A 19,213-nucleotide genomic window follows, 5' to 3' on the forward strand; every position below is an offset into this window, starting at 1 on the left:
CAGCTTTGAGCTTCTGATGAGTAATTTGTGTGTTGGCACAGTCAAGCAACTGCTACTTTTAGTTTCCTGCAAGTGCTGTGTATCTTAGTCAGCAGTGCTCTCACTTTAAAGGGACCAGCTATAATTTTGAACTATAGTTATCTCTGCTATCATCTGTTCCATGTGTATTTTAGAACTGGGTTCCAAGCATAAGAAGCTGTTTCTTCCTACACATCTTAGAGCTGAGACAAATTCATCATCAGCTCTCTTTCCACTGTTGGTTTATGTCCAACAGAGGACCCTCAGTTTTCAAACTCTCTAGGAATTCTTTTGCATGGAAACCTTATGCTGGTATTTTGACAAGGCTGTGAAGTCCAATGTCTCTCCCTTGTGGAGGTTTGAACTCGGCCAGCAGCCAGACGCCAGGTGGCTGGCATTCACCTCTCCCTCTCTGGTGAAATAGGGGAGGGAGAAAAAAAGAAGAGAATTCATAGGTTGAATAAAAAGAAGGAATTTACTAAATATAACAAGAGAACAACACTAATAAGAGTGAGTCCAAAAAGAAATAAGTAAACTGCAGCAGTGGCTTACTGAGCGGGGTGACACCCCCCTCCCCAGCAACAACATGACCCAACATGCAAACTTCCTGAGCCCAAGCCCGAGCGAGAGCCTGCCCCTCTCTATCCCTGGGCTTATGCACATGGTATGAAATACTCCAGTAAAAATTAACTCCATCTTGGTTGAAACCAGGACACCCTTTCTCTACAACTGCTCCAGTGTAACCTTTCTGCACCGGAGGGGGAAGAAAATGGGTCCTAGGGTGACTTGTAACTCTGAAGTTGTCTTTTTGACAGGCTAGGCTTCACATGAGATGTCACATAAATAAAATCTTGGCTCTTCCATGCTAGAGCAGCAGCAGCTCACATTCGGTGCATTTTTCACCACAACCTTACTAAGAAATGGGTGGTCTTATGTGTTCTTGCTACCCTTGCAGTCATTTGCAGTAGCACTTGTGCAGCTGACTCTATCAGTATGCCAATCCTTCTGAAAACTTGCTGAGTTTATTTTTCAGCAACACCAGCAACTGACTATAAAGTGAGCATTAGTAAAGCTGGTGTATGGCAGCCTTATTTAGGCATAAGGTAGTTCCAGACTTGATTTAGCCTTCCACTCCCTTTTGGCTGTGAAATAGACTAGCACTAGCAAGAGTAATAAAAGGATTAATTATTGCAGTGGCTTGAATTTCAGGTACAGTTCTCTTTTCAAACTACTGAGACACACAAGCTGTTTACTTTCCAAGAAATCTTAACAAGGGTCTTCAGTTGAGAGATACTATCACTGCATCATGCTAGCTATTGCTGCTCAGTGTTTATTTTAAGGCTATTAGAATGAGATGCAGTTCACTGCTGTCAGGCTGCCATTTTGGTAGCATGGACACTTAAAGGGTGAGGGTGAAATAAATGCATGTAACAAAACCAAATGTGAGCATGGACCACAGACCTGCTGCCATACTTATTTCAATATTCATTTGCCTTTTTGCATGCAAATACTGGTTAAGAAGAATAATTAAAGAGCACAAAGTGCTGCAACAATTTCAGAGGATGCTTCCCTGCAGTTGTGCACTCCCTGCAGCAGGCTCACGGTCAGCCTCCCTCATGGCTGTACCGGGTGCAGGTGTCAAGACAGGGGTGGGCTGCGACTGTGGCCTCTGTGAGGAGAGGCTAGGCATGCCTGGTGTAGGGCACAGCCAGCTCCAGTGGACCACCACAGGGCACAGCTGAGCCCCTCAGCCAAGATGGTGGCACCTCAGAGAAAGCCTGTGTAAGGATGGGCAAAACACTGCCCAGGAGTGAGGGGAAAAATGTGAGGAACAGCCCTCTTGAGCCAAGAGGGGAGGAGATGCAACAGGTACCCCAGCAGGGATCCCCTGCAGCCCCATGAGACACCATCCTGGAGCAGGGTGTGCCCCTGCAGCTCAGAGAGGACTCTGCCCCACTTCCACACTGCAGCTGGAGGCCCCTAGCCACCGAGGTGGATGTGTGCCTTGGAGAAAGCTGCAGCCTGTGCAGAGGAACCCAGACCAGAGCAGGTTTCCCTGCCAGCAACTGCAGCCCCTGGAGGACCACACAGCAGCAGTTGTTCCTGATGGTCTGTAACCTGTAGAGAGGAGCTCTGTGCTGCAGCCAAGGGGGAAAGTGTGCCTAAGAAGGAGCAGCAGCGAGGAGCTGTTATGGACTGACCACAGCCCCCAGAGTGCCTGGTGGGGAATAGGTAAAAGGAGGCAGGAGTGAAGGAGTACAGCTGAGCCTGGGAAGAAGGGGAGGTGAAGAGGAAGGGGGTTTAGTTTTTGTTCTTGTTTCTCACCCTCCAACTCATAATTTTAATTGGCAATAAGTTAACTTTCTACATGTTGAAGCTTTTTTGCCTGAGACAGTAATTGGTAAGTGATATCCTTGTCTTTATCTCAGCTCATGAGCTTTTTCTACTTATTTTCTGCCTCTGGTGTGGTGAGGAAGGGGCATCTGGCAGCCAGCCCACAACACCCACACACTTTCCTCCCCATACCCAGGCCTGCATATTCACATATTGGGAACCACCATGTTAAGTCCAAATAAAATGACAGTTAGCACTTTAACAGTGAGTATGTTTATTGAAGTGTTTTGAGTGCTTAAAGTTCTGCACTCCACTGGACACAGTTCATAATTTAAAGGCAACAGAGCAAAACATCATGACAGATTCCAACTGGAATAGTAAAAAACTCAATCATGTCACTTCAGAAGTACAGTTAAATTGTTCAATCATTCTGGTCTTCATCCCAGTCTTTCTTTCCTGATGGAGGTTTAGGGCCACCAGCTGGTTTTGCCATAATGATCTTGAAGACAACAGGAAAGTAGAAAAAGGTAAGGTTAGAAGCAAACACCCCACTCTTACTTACACAGCCATATGATGCTGTCAGCATTCACTAAATTCATGCAGATTCCCTAATCTAAACCTAAACCAGTGAATATTATTATCCGAGATATGCACACATAAGTTGTTTTTTCTCTTGAAAATGACAGAAGTTGAACCCTGATTAAAAAAAGGGCTTTTACCTTATTTTTGCATGCAAATTAGGACTTCAGTTAGTCTACAGAAAGTGAGTGCTTAAATAGGCTAATGAGTGACTGGTTTACAGGATGCTTGCTACAGAGAGCAGAATTAGAGCTGTTGTTCTGAATTACTGAGTCTAACCATCAGACTTTAAAAGCATAAACTGCACTAGCCCAACCACATTAAAGGCTCATTCCTATAGTGGCAAGTAGGGTAAAACTAAAACTGCACTTGTCGTCCCTTCAATGACAATTTATATTTGTGCAAATTAATTTACTCCTAAAACCAAAACATAGCAATCAGCACACGTAAGACAGCAGTGTTAGGTGTCCTCAGGAAAGGCTTGATCTGCCATGTGCTTGTCAATAAACTCACGCATGCACTCACAAACATAGATACCTCTCTGCTAGAGAAACAGAGCTTACTGCACACTATTTTTCAGGCTCATCTTTCCAGTCATCCTTATCCCAATGTCCTTGTTGCTTAGGGGCTTTTGGACCGCCTGCTGTTTTGGCCATAATAATCTACAGAAATTTTACATGCAAATACATTTTTGCTGAAGTTCCACAAAGTATATAAGTCAAGATTTTTATTTTAAGATTATAACCTCCATTCTTCCTAAATGTTCGATTTTCATGTAGAAACAATATTTGAGAGGTTTCTTGGGTTAAATCTTGTTCCCACAAAAGTTAGGATAACTTTCTAGATACAAGTATCAACTCTCAAATCTTAAGAAAAATGAAACATTAATAGTGCTCCTTTGGAAGCAGTAACATTACAACATTCCAAATTATGAGCTCTTGAACTACTTCCTGGCTTTCAGAAATAAACAAACCATATCTTCAAGCATCGTATTTTTCTACCTTGCATTCCCAAAAGATTCACATACTTTGCATTAGTGTTCTGTACACTGAGTTAAAGGTTTCAGTTCAAATGCTAAATTACCTATAATCTTACCTGATCTACCCTTAGGACAGTTACTGCTGCATTTGTAGCTAGCTTGATACCCCAGGATTTTCCAAGGTATGTGTCTAATACACCAGCTTCCAACATATCCTTCACAGCAGCAGCTTCGGCCTATCAGACAGGGGGAAAAACATAATTCAAAACCTTCTCAGGCAAGATATTAGGTTTTTCAAGGTTACAGGTTTAGAATAAGCTATCACTTTTCTGATCTCATCTTCCCTCTTCAGAAAACCTTCATTCCTAATCCATTAGCAGGAAGACAAAATAAGTAATTATTAAAGATTTACCCTCCATCACATTAGTTCAGTACCTCACTTCACCTCCTACATAAGCCACTATACTACATGGAATTTAATTGCTTGCTGATGAAAAAAACCACCCCACTTCAGTATTACAAATCTAAGAAGTTGTTCTTCTATACTGTGCAACACAGAGCTTTAATGATTTAAATTAATCATAGAATGGTTTGGGTTGGAAGGGACCTTAAAGATCACCTAGTCCCAACCCCCCTGCCACAGACAAGGCCACCTTCCATCAGGCCAGGTTGCTCCAAGCCCCGTCCAACCTGGCCTTGAACACTGCCAGGGAGGGGGCAGCCACAGCTTCTCTGGGCAGCCTGTGCCAGTGTCTCACCACCCTCACAGTGAAGAATTTATTCCTTAAAACTAATCTAAATCTACCCTCTGTCAGTTTAAAGCCATTACCCCTTGTCCTATAAATACTTCATACTGATAGAACCATTTTAAAATATAACCCTGTATGCAGAGCACACAGCAATGTGAGAAATTATTTACCTCGATATCAAATCCAACATTTTTGTTCCCTTCCTGATGCACAGCATAAAGTTTGGAGATGACCTCATTAGCCTTTACTCCAGAGTTTTCTGCCAGTGCTCGAGGAATGGCTTCAAATGCCTCAGCAAATTTCTTGATGGCATATTGGTCGAGCCCAGGACAAGTCTAAAAGAAAGTTGAAAACCACGTCAGCATTTCAAAAACTCTAAGATAGGGAGGTATTTTCCCCCATATTTTTGATTTATATGCAATAATATATATATGTATTTTGGATACAAAACAATATGTATATTTTTTTGTAAGTCTCACACATATTTAAGTACATAAATGTGTGTCTATAAAAGACAAAAAGCCCATTTGCTGTACCTCTCCGTAAGATGTGATCTGCTTGGCTAATTCAATCTCTGTTGCACCACCTCCAGGAACAAGACGTTTATCCTGTGAAGAGACCAGCCCAAAATGAAGTTTAGCTTAAAGCATCATATCATTTTTTACTTTTCAGATATATCTCCTCTATCAAGAACACCACAATGGAACTTTACCCCACATAGTTACTAAGAGTCCGCTTCAGAACAAGCATGAATTAGAAATGTACCAGAATATACTCATTCGTTCCAAATGTCTTTGAAGAAAATGACTTCTTTTGCAAAAAGGAAAATAATAATGCAGTGTGTTTTGTGTCTTGGGTTTTTGTCTGTTTTGTTTCCTGCATGGTATTTCCCAACACAGTAAAAGATGAGAAAATCTGGGAGTTCTATTAATAGCAATCAAAGAACTAAAATTACTTTAAAAAAAAAAAAATCTACTGTACGCTAAGTTTAATATGTCAACAGGTATTGGGTGGTTTTGTTTTGTGTGGTTTTTTTTTAAATTAAATTGAAATTAAGTATCTCCTTTGGCAAAACCAGCATCCACTTAAGTCCCAGTCTTTCGAACAGGGGAGTAATCATCATAAATCAAAAGTTAGGACAAATTCTAGAGACAATAATAAATACACAGTCTATGGATGTTTCTGTACCCTAAATCAATGTGCATGTGTTGGTATGTACAGCACATTAAATGTCAAACAAAAGTTTGACATTTTTTGAATGCCACCTTCCAAGTAAATACAGACAATTTCTTTTGCATTAAAAAAGGAAAGAATAATATTCAAGTCCACAACATCTGCTCAGAAAATAACTCTGACAAACTGGCTCTTCCATCTGGAAAAGTGTATCTGTAGTATATGGAAAAAGCGTGTCTCGTCACTGATGAACTAAAAATTTACTTTGCAACCAGTCAGTTCCTCCTGATCCTCGGTGACAAACAAAACTACGTAGTTTTTCTTCTGTGCCTTGTTCCCAAGGAACATTAAAAAACATTTAGGGAAACAGTCAACAAATAGCTGACTGCCATTAGAAAGTGGTAAAACTAATCTATCTTCAAGAACTCACCGCATTACCGGAAAATTGAGTGCAGTACATGCTAAGCACCATCTTTTATGTACACCGTATTCATAAGGACATCAGCAGCAACCTTATCTACCCAGTCCTCTACTCCTCCCTACTACACAGCCTTCTCTACACCTCAGGAAGGCTCCTAAGCCAATAGCATAAGTATCTGCTATAGCCTTTGTAGCAAATGAGCACAAAGCAAGCATGAGTCCTGCCTCAAACTGATTCATCAATCAGTGTTTATAATGGAAATGTTCTAATTACTTACTCTTGTGAGTACTTTGAAAGTATTTACACCATCATCCACTGCTCTCTCTATGTCATCCATCAGATTGTCTGTAGATCCACGAATGAGTATAGTGGAAATGGCACCATCCTCCTTCTCTGTTCAGACAGAAATGTGCATTACCCAATTAAGTTTGTTAGATGTAAAACATGTATGAACATTGTACTTCTAGAACAGTAGCATTAGGAGTTCTACAGAACATACATACCATGCTTAAACACAACAACTTGTGTATCCCCAACCTCTGTTAAATATACACTATCACAGTGACCCATTTCTTCTAGAGTAGGGGGAGTCTGGAAAGAAAAACAAGAGTTAGGATGTGTATCCGCTCAACAGTTCCCTCCTTGCTGCTCCTTGTTTGAAAAGTCCATACCAGTCTGGGTAGGGCTGTTGCACCAACAGTTTTGCACAGTCTTCTCAGGTCCCACTTTGAGTTCAACCTTTAAAGACAAGTTTCCAGAACAAATGTTAACACATATGAATAAGCATTCTCTTAACTTGGCAGCATTTTGTAAACTAATGACATCTATCAAAATTTACTGCATTAAGTTAATTGTAACTCAAAAAAAGATGAGTGGATTTATCTATTTTCAGGGATGATACACAAAGGCCATTTTCTAAGAATTTAAAAACAAGTAAGTAGTTCAAATACATGGTCAAATATTATCTTCTAGTGCGTAAGACTTGAACTGATCTTTGCAACACTTCTATAATAGTCCTTTGTTATGCAAAAGATTACAGAATCATGCTCCATTTCCAGAAGTTCAAACTTTTTGACACCACCAATAAAGTTAGAGTTTTCAACAAAGGACCTTTTATTAGTGTAAGACTTAAGAGCTGCTGCTAGCAATCTGACCTTATGTTGTGTAGAATTGCAAGGACATACAAACATGTTTTATTTATAAATAAGATTTAAGGCCCACAAAACTGACAGAAAAATATTAAGAATTAGTTCTTCCATCCATCAATACATTAGTGATGCACGGAGGCATCTCTCACCACTGCTAAAGCATCACATGAGAACTGTGACCAGATGGAACCATTATGGTATAGTCTTATATGCCTTTGAGGTCACATCCCTTTTTACTAGATCCACAAATCTTGGTTTCAGTTGTACTATAAAGGCACTTCAACCAGAACAACAGTACCATGTACACAAGTTACTCCCCAATGAGCTGTCATACAGAGGTGAAATACTGTCAGGAAGCATAACATATGAAACCACCAAATTGCAGCTCATTTTTGATCCACTAGAAAAATCAAACAGTCTGCAATATTTTCTTTCCAATTCGTTGGAGAGGCAACAGACAATATGGCAAGTACATTTATAAACCTGGTAGATCAAATGTTTTATGCTTTACTAGTACTTACCTGACTAACATAAGATTGTATTTGTTGGCATAATGAAGTGCCATGTCTGCCACTTTGCCACCTGTTACTACTACGTTTGCACCACTATCAGCAATAGCTTTGACTTGCAAATCCATTAGATTTTCTTCTCCCTTACTGAAATTCATCAGTTCTTCAGCATTCTTTATAAGTACAGTGCCCTAGTAAAACACATACACTGTTATCAATTCAGCATTAGCTACATGCCTAGGAGTTTCTGACAAACCATTTTTTCTCCCAGCCTATCCATAAACCTTAAGTCATCCCCTTTTATAACAATGCCACCCTTCCAAGGCAATGGGGTAAAACAAGTCAAAAAAGGGCAACTCTAGACAACCTTGAGGTTCAGACATCCTATCATGTACTTTAGCTTAAACAACCCAACAAAATCAACAACTCCCCAACTCCAAAAACTCTGTAAAAGCAAAATTAGGTTCAGATGTTTTCTATGAATTTTAATCTAGTGAACTCAATATTAACAAAAATATCTCAATCACCAAGTGTCAATAATATTTATAGTTGTCTAAAAATAAGAGCACATGAGCATAAATAGATATCTAACAACTTATTCTGAACTTCTACATACCTTAGTTTCAGTTATCATACCATCAAAAGGGCAAGAATACACTGCTATTTTTGCATCTTTGACAGAAGTAACATCTCCTTCAGTTTCTTTTTTAAAAACCATGCCATGCAGTACCGAGGAAGCAGAGATACCAGCACCCTGAAAGGAAAGAAACGGAATGGGGGAAAGTCATATTATTGATCATTTATTGTCAGAAAGCTGCACTACCCTTTATGAAAAGCAGTCCTTACATTTATTTGGATGTAGCAACCTAAGTTTTCATTGCAGCATAAAGAAATTAGACTTAAGCTGATTTAGCAACATCAAACATTGTCTTACAGGTTCCCATTTTAAAATCAGTTGGTGGTCCAGGTTAAGGCCTGTGACATTCATCTTCTGTGCTCAACTTGTTGTTTTTATTAACAGGGAAAAGACACAGGGGAAATTCATACTAGATATAAACTTGTTCCAGTCCTACATGCTATACTGAGGCACAACAAAAAGTACACAAGAATAGACCACTACATTTCCTCCAGCCCGCACCTTAGCCTAATCATGTAATTGCTTCTACAACAATGACACAATCAACATCCCTGTGTATAATTAAGATAATGTACCTTTAGTGTAGACTTTCAGTATTAATGATTTTTGTTTCTGAAAGCTGCTACCGGGCACTAAACAAGGAATGTAAAGACCAGTTTTCAAAACTTATGATGCATGCCACAACACAACAGAGATTAGAATATAAAAGGCACTTGCAAAATTCAAAGACCTAAAAATTAACTTTCATGCAAAATTCAAAGACCTAAAAATTAACTTTCATTAAACTGTTTACCTTAATAATACAGTAAAGCTAACTACTTCCAACTTACCACAATTTTGCACACTCTGATATTATCAACGTTGAAATGACCAGAATCAGGAAGAATAGAAACTGGTGGAGAAAAAAAAAAAAAAGAAAAAAGAATGAATTTATATTGCTTGATGAATAAAGTAGAACACTGACACAAATACTGCCTGGAGTTTTTCTGAAGTACTAAAATTCAGTGGTTTGAGATGCCTTCCTAAATTTAAGGCAATTATAGTCTGCCAATAACCCACATCAAGAGAAACAAAAATTTTGTTTTTACGCTGTAGTAACCATAAAGCAACATCTATTCAGGCGGCTTAGTTAATGAAGTCTGAATATCCATTTATACATGCATATTAAAGAATGAAGTCTGACCCAGAATATTTTGAGAAAACATTTAAACTAAAGTTTTCTCTTGGAAATCTAAAGGGAGAAAACAACACAACTACAATCTTGTTTCCATTGTTCTGTGGCTGAGATTAGTAACAGCTTATCTGAAGTGTAATACATCTTCCTAACGACAAAAAAGAGGAAGATGCGTTTCTACCTTAAAAAGACTAGAAAGCTATTTCTATAAACATTTAGTAGAAAGCACAGACCTTTTCTGAGCCTCAGTGCCAATACTTTGACACGAGACAGGTTATACTCAGAGGTTAGAGCATTCCATCCAATTCAACCTGATTAACCATACCTTTTATCTTACAAGAAGACATTAGTAATGATCATAAGCAAACCTACTCAATTTTTTAGATGCATACACACATCTGTTCTTGTCTACTTACCACAGGCCTGAGCAATAAGCTTTGCCAAAAACTGTTCATTGCCATATTGTTTGCTCATCACTGAAGTGTGCAACAAAGATGCCACTTCTTCAACATCTCGAAGGTTCTTTGCGGAACAGCACACCAAATCTGGAAGAATTTCTAGGGCTTTCTTGCAAGCCTTCTCATATCCTTCAATCACCTGTGCAACAAACAATAAATACTCACTACACCACTTTACTATGCACCCATACTGCTTCTATCTCCTTTTCAAAGGGCCACAAAACATTAACAAATGCAAAAGCTTATGAGGCAGACAAGCAGTCACAAGCAGCAAAACATACACCATTGTTATTCATATACCTCTATCTAAAGAGTTGGTTCAGAAGCAAGAAGACAGTTCACAATACTACGACCCTATAATACTGACCAATGACAATCTGAATTAAAGCTATGTGAATTGTAATAACAATGCAACTTGCCTCTGAGACTGATAACCCCATCCTCAGAAGGTCTTCTGCTAACTCCAGAAGAACTCCAGCAAAAACAAGGACAAAGTTTGTTCCATCTCCAACTTCTTGCTCTTGCATGTGGGACGCCATCACAAGCATTTTTGCAGCAGGATGCTGGACCTTTTAAAGAAGTTACACATCTTCGTTACTAACATCCCTTTTAGACTACAGCTCCAGGTTTTTCTGTGCATCCAGTATAAGCTCTCTTATTTCAAATTGTATCTAAATATACTGAGAATATACAAAATTGGAAAACAAAGCAGCATGGATTATCTGAATTGGGTAACTTCCCTAATAAGCAGAAGTACAAACATATATAAAAAAACCAGAATCAGAGAACTAAACATTCCCACTACAACATGAATTAGACATCCTTGATATTGGTTCTGTGCTATTTTTACAAGACACAGTGGCTTCACAATCAAGCTCTGCAACAGGAAACTAGCCTGAAGTTTAGACCTTCAAGCTGAAATCAGGTGTAATATGCAAAGTAGACATCTCAACTGCAGTTTAATTCTAGTGTTTTTTTTCTAAAGACTGCAGTGTTTTCCCTTTCTTTCAAAGAAATGCAATAAAAACACTGTATTCTTGAATATAATTAGAGCAGCTGCCATTTTATCTCAGCAAGTAACAGGCAAGACTCATTAGATTAAGTAACTAGTCTGAAAATTATATTTTAAAACCAGAACTGAGACTTCCACAGTTATTCTACTTATACCAAACACTAACACAATGCATTAAGGAAATCCTTAACACTTATACTATTTCTATGAGTAAGTGTAGAACTCAGTAAAGTATTATTTGTGTTGTGATAAAAATAGGAAGTTGATAGTAAGAGGAAAAGTTGGGACAGGTCAGTCTTCCCACACTTTTACTGTATTCACAGGAGGATGCTGCTATATCCTCAGCTTCTTAAATCCAATTAATGTCTTCTAAGTAGACAGGACAACATGGCAACCACCAACGCTGAGAGATTAACAGGACAGCTATTTCATTCAGAGTTTTCCACACGCTATTGTCTAGACACACCCTCTTCTAAATGTACACTGGTTTTGCGGAAAAAAAGTAGGCAGTTATTAAGCACCACTGCAACTACTTAATGCTGTTTTTTACGAGAGTTCTACTTCTCACTGTGGATATAACCCATTGACTTTACTCAAAACCAGTGAGAAATGTACATGATTTACAAAATTACATATGCAAATCATCTGGTAGTGTGACATGTATTTCCTTATTAACATTCAGAATCATAGCAGCCCATGAATAGGAATGCTAGTTCTGAACTGATATCTTCTGAAGCAAGAAAACTTACCTCCAGCTCTCTCAAGATAGTAGCAGCATCATTTGTAACAAAAAGCTTCTCCAGATGATTGATAACCATTTTGTTCATTCCTAATAAGGGGGAAAAAAAAAAAATAAATAATTCATTAGGCATAATTTTATACACAGATATGGTTTCATAACTTTCAGATACACATATTAAAATGTTAGCCCTATTTATAATTTAAAAAACTAAAAGATTTTTGCAAAATAACTCTCGAGTGTGTTACATTAAGGAGAAATCACTAATTTCTGAATAAGCAGTCTTCAAAAATATTAGTACATCATTTCATTAACTGATACTGTAGAACACCTTTTGGTTTTTGGTGTATCTGACCAGACATGGTATGGTCATGTTCATTATATGACTATCTACCAAGTTACTGTCTAATTTCTGTAGGTCTTCCATATAGCAGTAAACTGTAAAAGCAGACACAGTAACTGATAAAAAAACCTGGCAAAGGCAGGTACACTGTGCATAACTTAAGAGCTAACCAAACAAAGTCTGACCTGTATAGCCATAAAAACTATATTTAGATTTCTAGAACAAGCACAACGTGTTTCCTCAAGAAACAAACAAGCGCTTCTTCATCAAGCTAGGTTTAGCCTTCAAACATAACATTCTGCTCAAAAACACTACAATAATTTTAGTATTTATTTACCATTTGGTCCATAAGCTGTACGGGTGGTTTGAGCAAGTTCTTTGCATGCCTGGATGTTCCTATAGACAGCTTCTTCTAGTCCTGAATAATGCTAAAAAGAAAAACATTCTGCTCAGAATTAGGCTAAAACAAAGAAAGGACAGAATGACTAGTAGAAACTAGTCATTTCTCCTCAAACTACCAATAATCTTCTGAGTCCATGAAAGTTTTTGATTAATTTAGATTTGGTATTTCACTTAATGCTTAAATGGAAACTAAACCTTACCCAAAGGCAATAAGAAAACAAGTAGGCAGCTCAGCAGGCACAATAAGCTTCTGAACAGACAATCTGAACAATGACTCAAATTTTCAGTGCAGTTTGCATCCCTTAAGTCTTACAAAAAAGTCAGTGGCATGCCAAAGGGAAATAGAAAATAACCAATACCAGACTGGAGAGGGACGAGGGTTTTATAAGCACGTTTTTGCACATGCTGCTTTATTCACAAATCTGCATTCCACAAAAACCATTTAAGTCAGTTCTATGTTCAAACCTGTGGTTGGAAAATTCAGAAGCAGTATGATGCATAAGATACTTGAGAAGCTGATCAGCCTGGCTTCAGTTGGAAGCCTCAAGAAAAGGAGGATCCCCAGAAAGGGCCTCAAGAAGAAAGCGCACGTAAAACGTATGGTCTGGCCCATAGGAAAAGGGAGAAAGGCACGCTCTAATAAAATGTACTCTCTAAATACAAACCAAACATCTCCGAATGCCAGCTGCCTCCTTGTTTTGTAGAAGGCAGCTCTTGCTATTCTGGCCTTGAATTCTCTATTAGAGAACCAGCATCTAGGCCGCTTTGTTTCCCTGCTCTCCCCCTGCCCTTGACATATGCCATTCTTTGTCTCCAAGGAAGATTCTCAAAAGAAAAGTAGTGGGCTTTCTGAGTTGCTAACTTCACCTTCCTTTCTGCCAAGTAGCAGCAACCAGAATTTTTTTTCTTTTATCTTCCCCTGCAATAAAAAAAGCCCTGCTTGCTTTCTGTCCACTTTTTCAAAGAAAGTTTCTGCTTTATCAGACACAGTCTTTGACTACTACCAAAATCTAAATTACATTAACCCTAAATACAATGAAAATGGATCTGTGGATAAGAAATAAATGAAAAACATTACACTACTCTACAACGGTGGCAAAAATACTTTTCTTAGGGGCACAGTAAGAGGAAAAGGGTCACAAAAAGCGTCACGGAACGTACAGAACAAGTGGGACACTCCTGAACTCCCTCTACAGGGCCCGGTTGAATTTTGCTGACCACCACCTATGTAAGAACTCTCGCCACAAAACGCCCTCCCGGCAGGGCTGTCACAGCGAAGGCGCGGGTCGGCACCGCGCTCGGAGGGGAGAGCGGCCGCCCAGGAGGCAGGCAGCCCAGCCACCACCTGGGAACTTGCCCAGCACCCCCGGGGCGGCGAGACGCGAGGGCAGTGCCTCCGGCCCCGGGAGCAGGAGGGGCCGGCGGGCTGGGGGGATGCCGGTCCCTGCAGAGCTTTCTCGAAGGCCGCCCGCGCCCCCAGCGGCGGCGGCGGCGCCGGCGCGGGGAAGATCCCGTCCCGCAACGGCCGCCGGGGGCGACCCAAAGCCGTGGGGCGGGAGCACGAGGCCCCCGCCCCGCCGGCCGCGTGGAATCGCCGGGCCCCGCGGCCTTCCAGAACCTTCCCCGCGCCGCCACGCGGAGACCTCCCTCCTCGCCTCCCCCGGCGTCCATCCCGAAGGAGCAGCGCCTCGCCCGCGCCGCCCTCACCTTCGCCCCCTCCTTGAGCATCTGGGCGAAGCCCGGGGCCTTGGGGACGTGCAGCGCCATCTCCGCTCCGCTCCGCTTCGCTCCGCTGGGGCCAGGGGCGGCGGCGCGCAGGGGACGACGGGAGGGGAGCGGCGCGCAGGCGCGATGCGGCGGCCGGGCAGGCGGGAGGAGTTGCGCCCAGAGCAGGTCGATGGGGGGGTGGGGGCCGCAGGCGCGGTGCGGCGGCCGGGCAGGCGGGAGGAGTTGCGCCCAGAGCAGGTCGGTGGCTGGGCGGCGGCCGCAGGCGCGGCGGTGGGCAGCGGGGCGCGTCCTGCGCCTCCGCAGAAGTGACGGTGGGTGGCGCTCAGGATGCGGCTTCCAGCTCCGTCGGGGACCGCGCTCCTCCCTCGGGAGGGTTTCCCGCAGGCCGCGCCCGTAACAACACCGTGTCGCCTGGCCTCTCTCTCCTCGCCACGCCGGCTGGGCCCGGCAGAAGCCCGCCTAGCCGGTAGCCTGGCCGCCGGATAAAGGTCTCCGAGCTTCTAAAAGAAGATGAAGGGTGACAGAACGGGTCGCATTTAGAGACTGCTAACTTGAGGGATGGCTGGCTTGTCCTGTGGCTGTGTGTTTTATTTTCGATAAATGAAACGAAGTCGATGGGTCATCTCACTTTTTCAGTATTTGTGTGACGTCTGTGTCATTTATTTAAAAGGAAAAGAGCTCAGTTCATATTCCTCTGTAGTAGGTGAGATAGTGTTGTTTTATTCATTGTACTGACTGGTGGTGGCCTTCCCTTGGAAGCAACATCCCTGTTGTAAAGTGATGCGCAGTATTGTGGCGGTGGCTGATGTTGGCTCCTTCAGAGTCTTTCTTTCACTGTCAAGCTCAGCATACTGTCTCCCAGGCATTTCACTGAGTACATTTAGTGATATATGGCCCAGAAACAGTTAAGACCCTTCATTGCCACTGATGGCAAAAACGGGTCATAAAACTTTGCAGACTTCAGTGAGTATTTTTGCTTAGTACCTACCTCGTTTGTTCAAATGGAAGCAAAATGTATTGATGGGAAGACTAAGTGCAGTCAAGTCCTCATTATCCAGGGCCGTCTACGTGCATGCTACAGGACATGCTGAAGAGTACTTTGAAGGCTCACCTTGACAGCTCTAGTTGCTGAGGTCCAACCAGGAGACAGTGGAGCTGCTTCTATATGGAGCTGCTCTAGGTTTTTTGTGCCACACCAAATCAAACATACTGTTTCAGGGTGAGAACTTCATGGCCTTAGAAATACTGCTGCATTTGAGACATGCGGTATCTGAGCCTGGAACGCAACAGAGACTGAGTTGTTCCACCTCTGCAGCACAGATAGGCCACCTGCAAGGTTGTTTAAATCACTTGATATGTGTTGCTTAAGCAACCTTAGGAGAACACATTTTAGTTTTACCGTCCTATAATCCTCAAAATTCAGTCAGTTTTAACCTGTTTCAATCAGTCAGAATTTGATCAATTTTTAACCATCATGGCAGTGTAAAAAAGTAGTGATAGAAAGTAAAACTACATAAAGCACCTCATGAATGAACGTCAAAAAATCTGTATGCAGTTTTGCTAGAAGTACTTAGAGGCAGATGCCACTTGAAGCAGAAACGAACCTGTTCAGCCCTGACAATCATGACCAAGGAGTGTGGGCACTTCCAAAAGGAAGTGCTGGGGTTTGGCATAGGGGGCATAACCCCCTTTATCCCTCTCTTCCGATGTATCTGCACCATGGTGCAGCTAGGAAAGAAGGAAATGTCCATCCTGTGCTACAGCCAAGAGACCAGAAGCTGTATTTTATAAAACAGCTTCCATAATCTATTGTTAGCCACAGAGATCAGAGGAGGTACTTTCCTAAATCAATGTAGAAGACTTCAAGTCATGACCATGAAGTCACAGGCATTGTATCAATAGCTGAATGCATTCTAGTCAGAGATACTCATTTTAGGGCAGCGAGGAAAGATGGTTCAAGTGGTTTAAATGCTGCTCAGTAACTGCAGGATGTGTTTCAGCTCTCTGTGACTAATACACTGCATGACCTCAGGCAAGTCTCTAGTAATTCATCAACACTTTCGTAATCTTTTTACTGTATATTTTACATTCCCAATGCCACCATCTGGATATAGCTACCTCATTCTTGCAGGACTTAACATGCGTACATTTTTTTTCAGATAGGAAGTAGAATGGTTAAATGATGAAATGGGTTCCTAGAAATCTTGCAGTCTTCAGCCACGAAGTCCATGATTCTTTTCCTGCAGGATCCTATTACTTGCCTAGGTGGATTGCCAACCTGGGTTTAAATTATGATGCCCCAAACAATACTGTTTTGTATTAAAAAAAATTTCTGAGCTCATTGGCATACGTTGGTATTATTCTCCTTCCTTGATTTTCACCAAGTCAAATAACTGAAGGATCAAGGCAATAGTATGTAGGATGCTAAAGAAATGTGATTTTACTAATAAAAACACTCTCAAGTTTGCATTCATCATAACCTTTCCGTAACAAGAAAGGCTGAATATTTATCTTTTCATAACTTCTGAACTCTGTTCTCTGATTTTTCAGGTATGACCTCTCCAAAGCACTCACTTCTTAAGAATGTTAGTAAATGTTAGCTCAGAAATTAAATCAAGGGTTATTGTTACCTGGCAATGTGGCTTGTTAACCTTGTGAGCATTCACTTACTAAGAAGGTGACATTCCCTTTCTGAGTCTTCAATAATTAAAATGCTGTTATTTATTTAGTCTCTCAAGTGATTATGTACAAGAAATGTGGCTTGCATAATGCTAGAACTACAGGAAAATGCAAAGTTGGTTCACACAGGCCAGCAGTAACCACTGCAGCATTGTGTGGCACTTCTTGTTAAGTCAGCTCTGCTTGACTAAAATAAGCAACTTGGGGATGCAAGCCTCAACTCTTCTGGTTCGGTCCAGTTCGCTCCAGTTTAGGCTTCTTCCTAAGTGTTGCTTTTGCTTAGAAAAGTAAATTTACCCATGTTTGTTTCATAATATTGCAGAGTCATAAAGTCAGTGTTGCTCAATGATTCCACACTCCAGGTGCAGTATTTTAAGCAAGGACAGTGGCCACAAAGGCAGTCACATCTCTGGCTGCTTGTTTCACCTGTGCATTCTCCTTCCCCTTCTCTCAAATCCTCTCTTGCCAAACACTTGTGCACCCATTCGATGAACCAAATTAGGGAACTGATTTGCATTAAGATTAACCCCAAAGAAGCCTGGCCAGCTTTCAGTTTTCTTGATCACTACATGGCTGTGCAAAATCTTGGGCTGTCACAAGGTGAGATGAAGGGAGATAGGGGAGCAGTCTCTCTGCAGCAGTGCTGTCTTATGCTGTCTTCAAATATTCCTGCAACTGCCCTGTTGGTAGAGTGCTTTTATTGAAGCTTATGCTAGCTACATTTTTTAAAACCAGAATGACATTAAAGCTAAGATGTATATGTACATTTGTGTCGTGGTTTAACCCCAGACAGCAACTAAGCACCACACAGCCACTCTCTCACTCCTCTCCACCCTCCCAGTGGGATGGGGAGGAGAAGTGAAAAAAAGAGTAAAACTCGTGGGTTGAGATAAGAAGCATTTAATAATTGAAATAAAATATAATAATAATTTAATAATAATAACAATAATAACAGCACTGTACCATTTATGAGGAAGAAGAAATTAACTCTATCACAGCTGAAACCGGGACAGTTTGTGATTATGAATATATACAATATACATATATATTAATCTGTATTAATTTATATTAAACTATCACTACAACATCTCTTTCTGTTATAATCAGGAGTTATTTGGGACTTGCTGTCTAATCATGACTTTGACTTGGCCTTGATCTTTTTTTAGCTGCTCATCTACACCATTTATATTCTGCACAGACATTGCCATGCTAAAAGACCATCCAAAGGTCAGAGGCTATTGGCAGTTGGCTGCCCTTTCATCAGCCAAAATCTATTATTGTACACTTGGAAATCCCCATCTTATCTGTAGGCAGATGTTTGACAAATTCTTGGATAGTAAAATTTTAACAAGATCTTGGGAAGTTCATAAAAAGGACAGAATATTAATTTCTATTTGCTTATTCAGCAGCAGAACCCTGAGCGATTGGTAAACAATGGATAGAAAAGTATCTGATGAAGCTGTGAGTATAACACCTGACTGTGTCCAACAACACTGATTTCTGACCAATGAAAAAATGTGAGTGACATGTTGAAGGAAGCCTGAGGACCATACCTAGTTTGCAGAGAATCATGCTTATATCTGAAATAGAATTGTGAACCACATCGGGCTGAACATTCAGGGTGAACATAACTCTCTTAGTAACATCAGTCACAGTTACATCAGCTTTTCCCAGATTGTGTTTATCTCACTTGTGGCATAATGAGAAGGAGCACTCTAATCAACTGGAGTAATTCTAATCAGCTAAATTCTTCTTAGGTCATTGGTCCACAGCTCCTGGATTAAATGCTGCCCTTGTCCTGGGCTTATCTTGCTTGCTGATGCAGAGGGTTGCAAGCTGGGTTTCCTTACCATTTTTGTATTCTTACCTCAGTGTATGTGCTTTCTGCTATATCTAATCCAGTTAGCTCAAGTCACTGGAAAGCACTTCTGGGGACTTTAGAGACTGCCTTTGTATGGGATCAATAGATTAAACTGTTTGAGAATATTGACATATTAAGATACTGATGACAGTTCCCAGCTAAGGATCCAGTATGATTGATTCTGCCTGCACAGGTAGCAAGAATTCAGAGCTTCCTCTGAACAAACAAGACTGTAAATGATGATAGTCTCAGAAAGGAATCAGTGCTGCT

At 41.0% G+C, this 19,213-nt stretch overlaps 1 protein-coding gene across 3 annotated transcripts; it reads right to left on the reverse strand.

Moving 5' to 3' along the window:
• Window positions 1-2,609: 2,609 nt before the first annotated feature.
• On the reverse strand, window positions 2,610-14,513 carry CCT8 (chaperonin containing TCP1 subunit 8). Of its 3 annotated transcripts, none has more exons than XM_074902504.1 (16): window positions 14,383-14,513; window positions 12,611-12,701; window positions 11,941-12,020; window positions 10,599-10,748; window positions 10,138-10,318; window positions 9,378-9,439; window positions 8,527-8,664; window positions 7,923-8,101; window positions 6,925-6,991; window positions 6,757-6,844; window positions 6,531-6,646; window positions 5,196-5,267; window positions 4,830-4,994; window positions 4,027-4,146; window positions 3,495-3,593; window positions 2,610-2,851 (listed from the first exon to the last, which is right to left on the reverse strand). In XM_074902504.1, exons 1-15 carry the CDS (start codon window positions 14,440-14,442, stop codon window positions 3,501-3,503), a joined length of 1,662 nt encoding a protein of 553 aa, XP_074758605.1. In that variant the 5' UTR covers window positions 14,443-14,513; the 3' UTR covers window positions 2,610-2,851; window positions 3,495-3,500. The 3 variants fall into 3 exon arrangements, with proteins under 3 accessions (XP_074758605.1, XP_074758596.1, XP_074758615.1); XM_074902495.1 differs by having other exon boundaries at window positions 3,469-3,593; XM_074902514.1 differs by lacking the exon at window positions 3,495-3,593.
• Between the last annotated feature and the right edge of the window lie 4,700 nt (window positions 14,514-19,213).

This window comes from Athene noctua, chromosome 1, assembly GCF_965140245.1.
Source record: "Athene noctua chromosome 1, bAthNoc1.hap1.1, whole genome shotgun sequence".
NCBI lineage: Eukaryota > Metazoa > Chordata > Aves > Strigiformes > Strigidae > Athene > Athene noctua.

Bases quoted from the DNA above. Each gene is read 5' to 3' on its own strand.
- CCT8 (XM_074902504.1), bottom strand. From the start codon at position 14,442: ATGGCGCTGCACGTCCCCAAGGCCCCGGGCTTCGCCCAGATGCTCAAG. The intron at 12,702-14,382 runs GTGAGGGCGGCG...TTTTCTTTTTAG, and splicing joins TGCTCAAGGAGGGGGCGAAG to CATTATTCAGGACTAGAAGA. The intron at 10,319-10,598 runs GCAAGTTGCATT...TTTGTTGCACAG, and splicing joins TGGGGTTATCAGTCTCAGAG to GTGATTGAAGGATATGAGAA.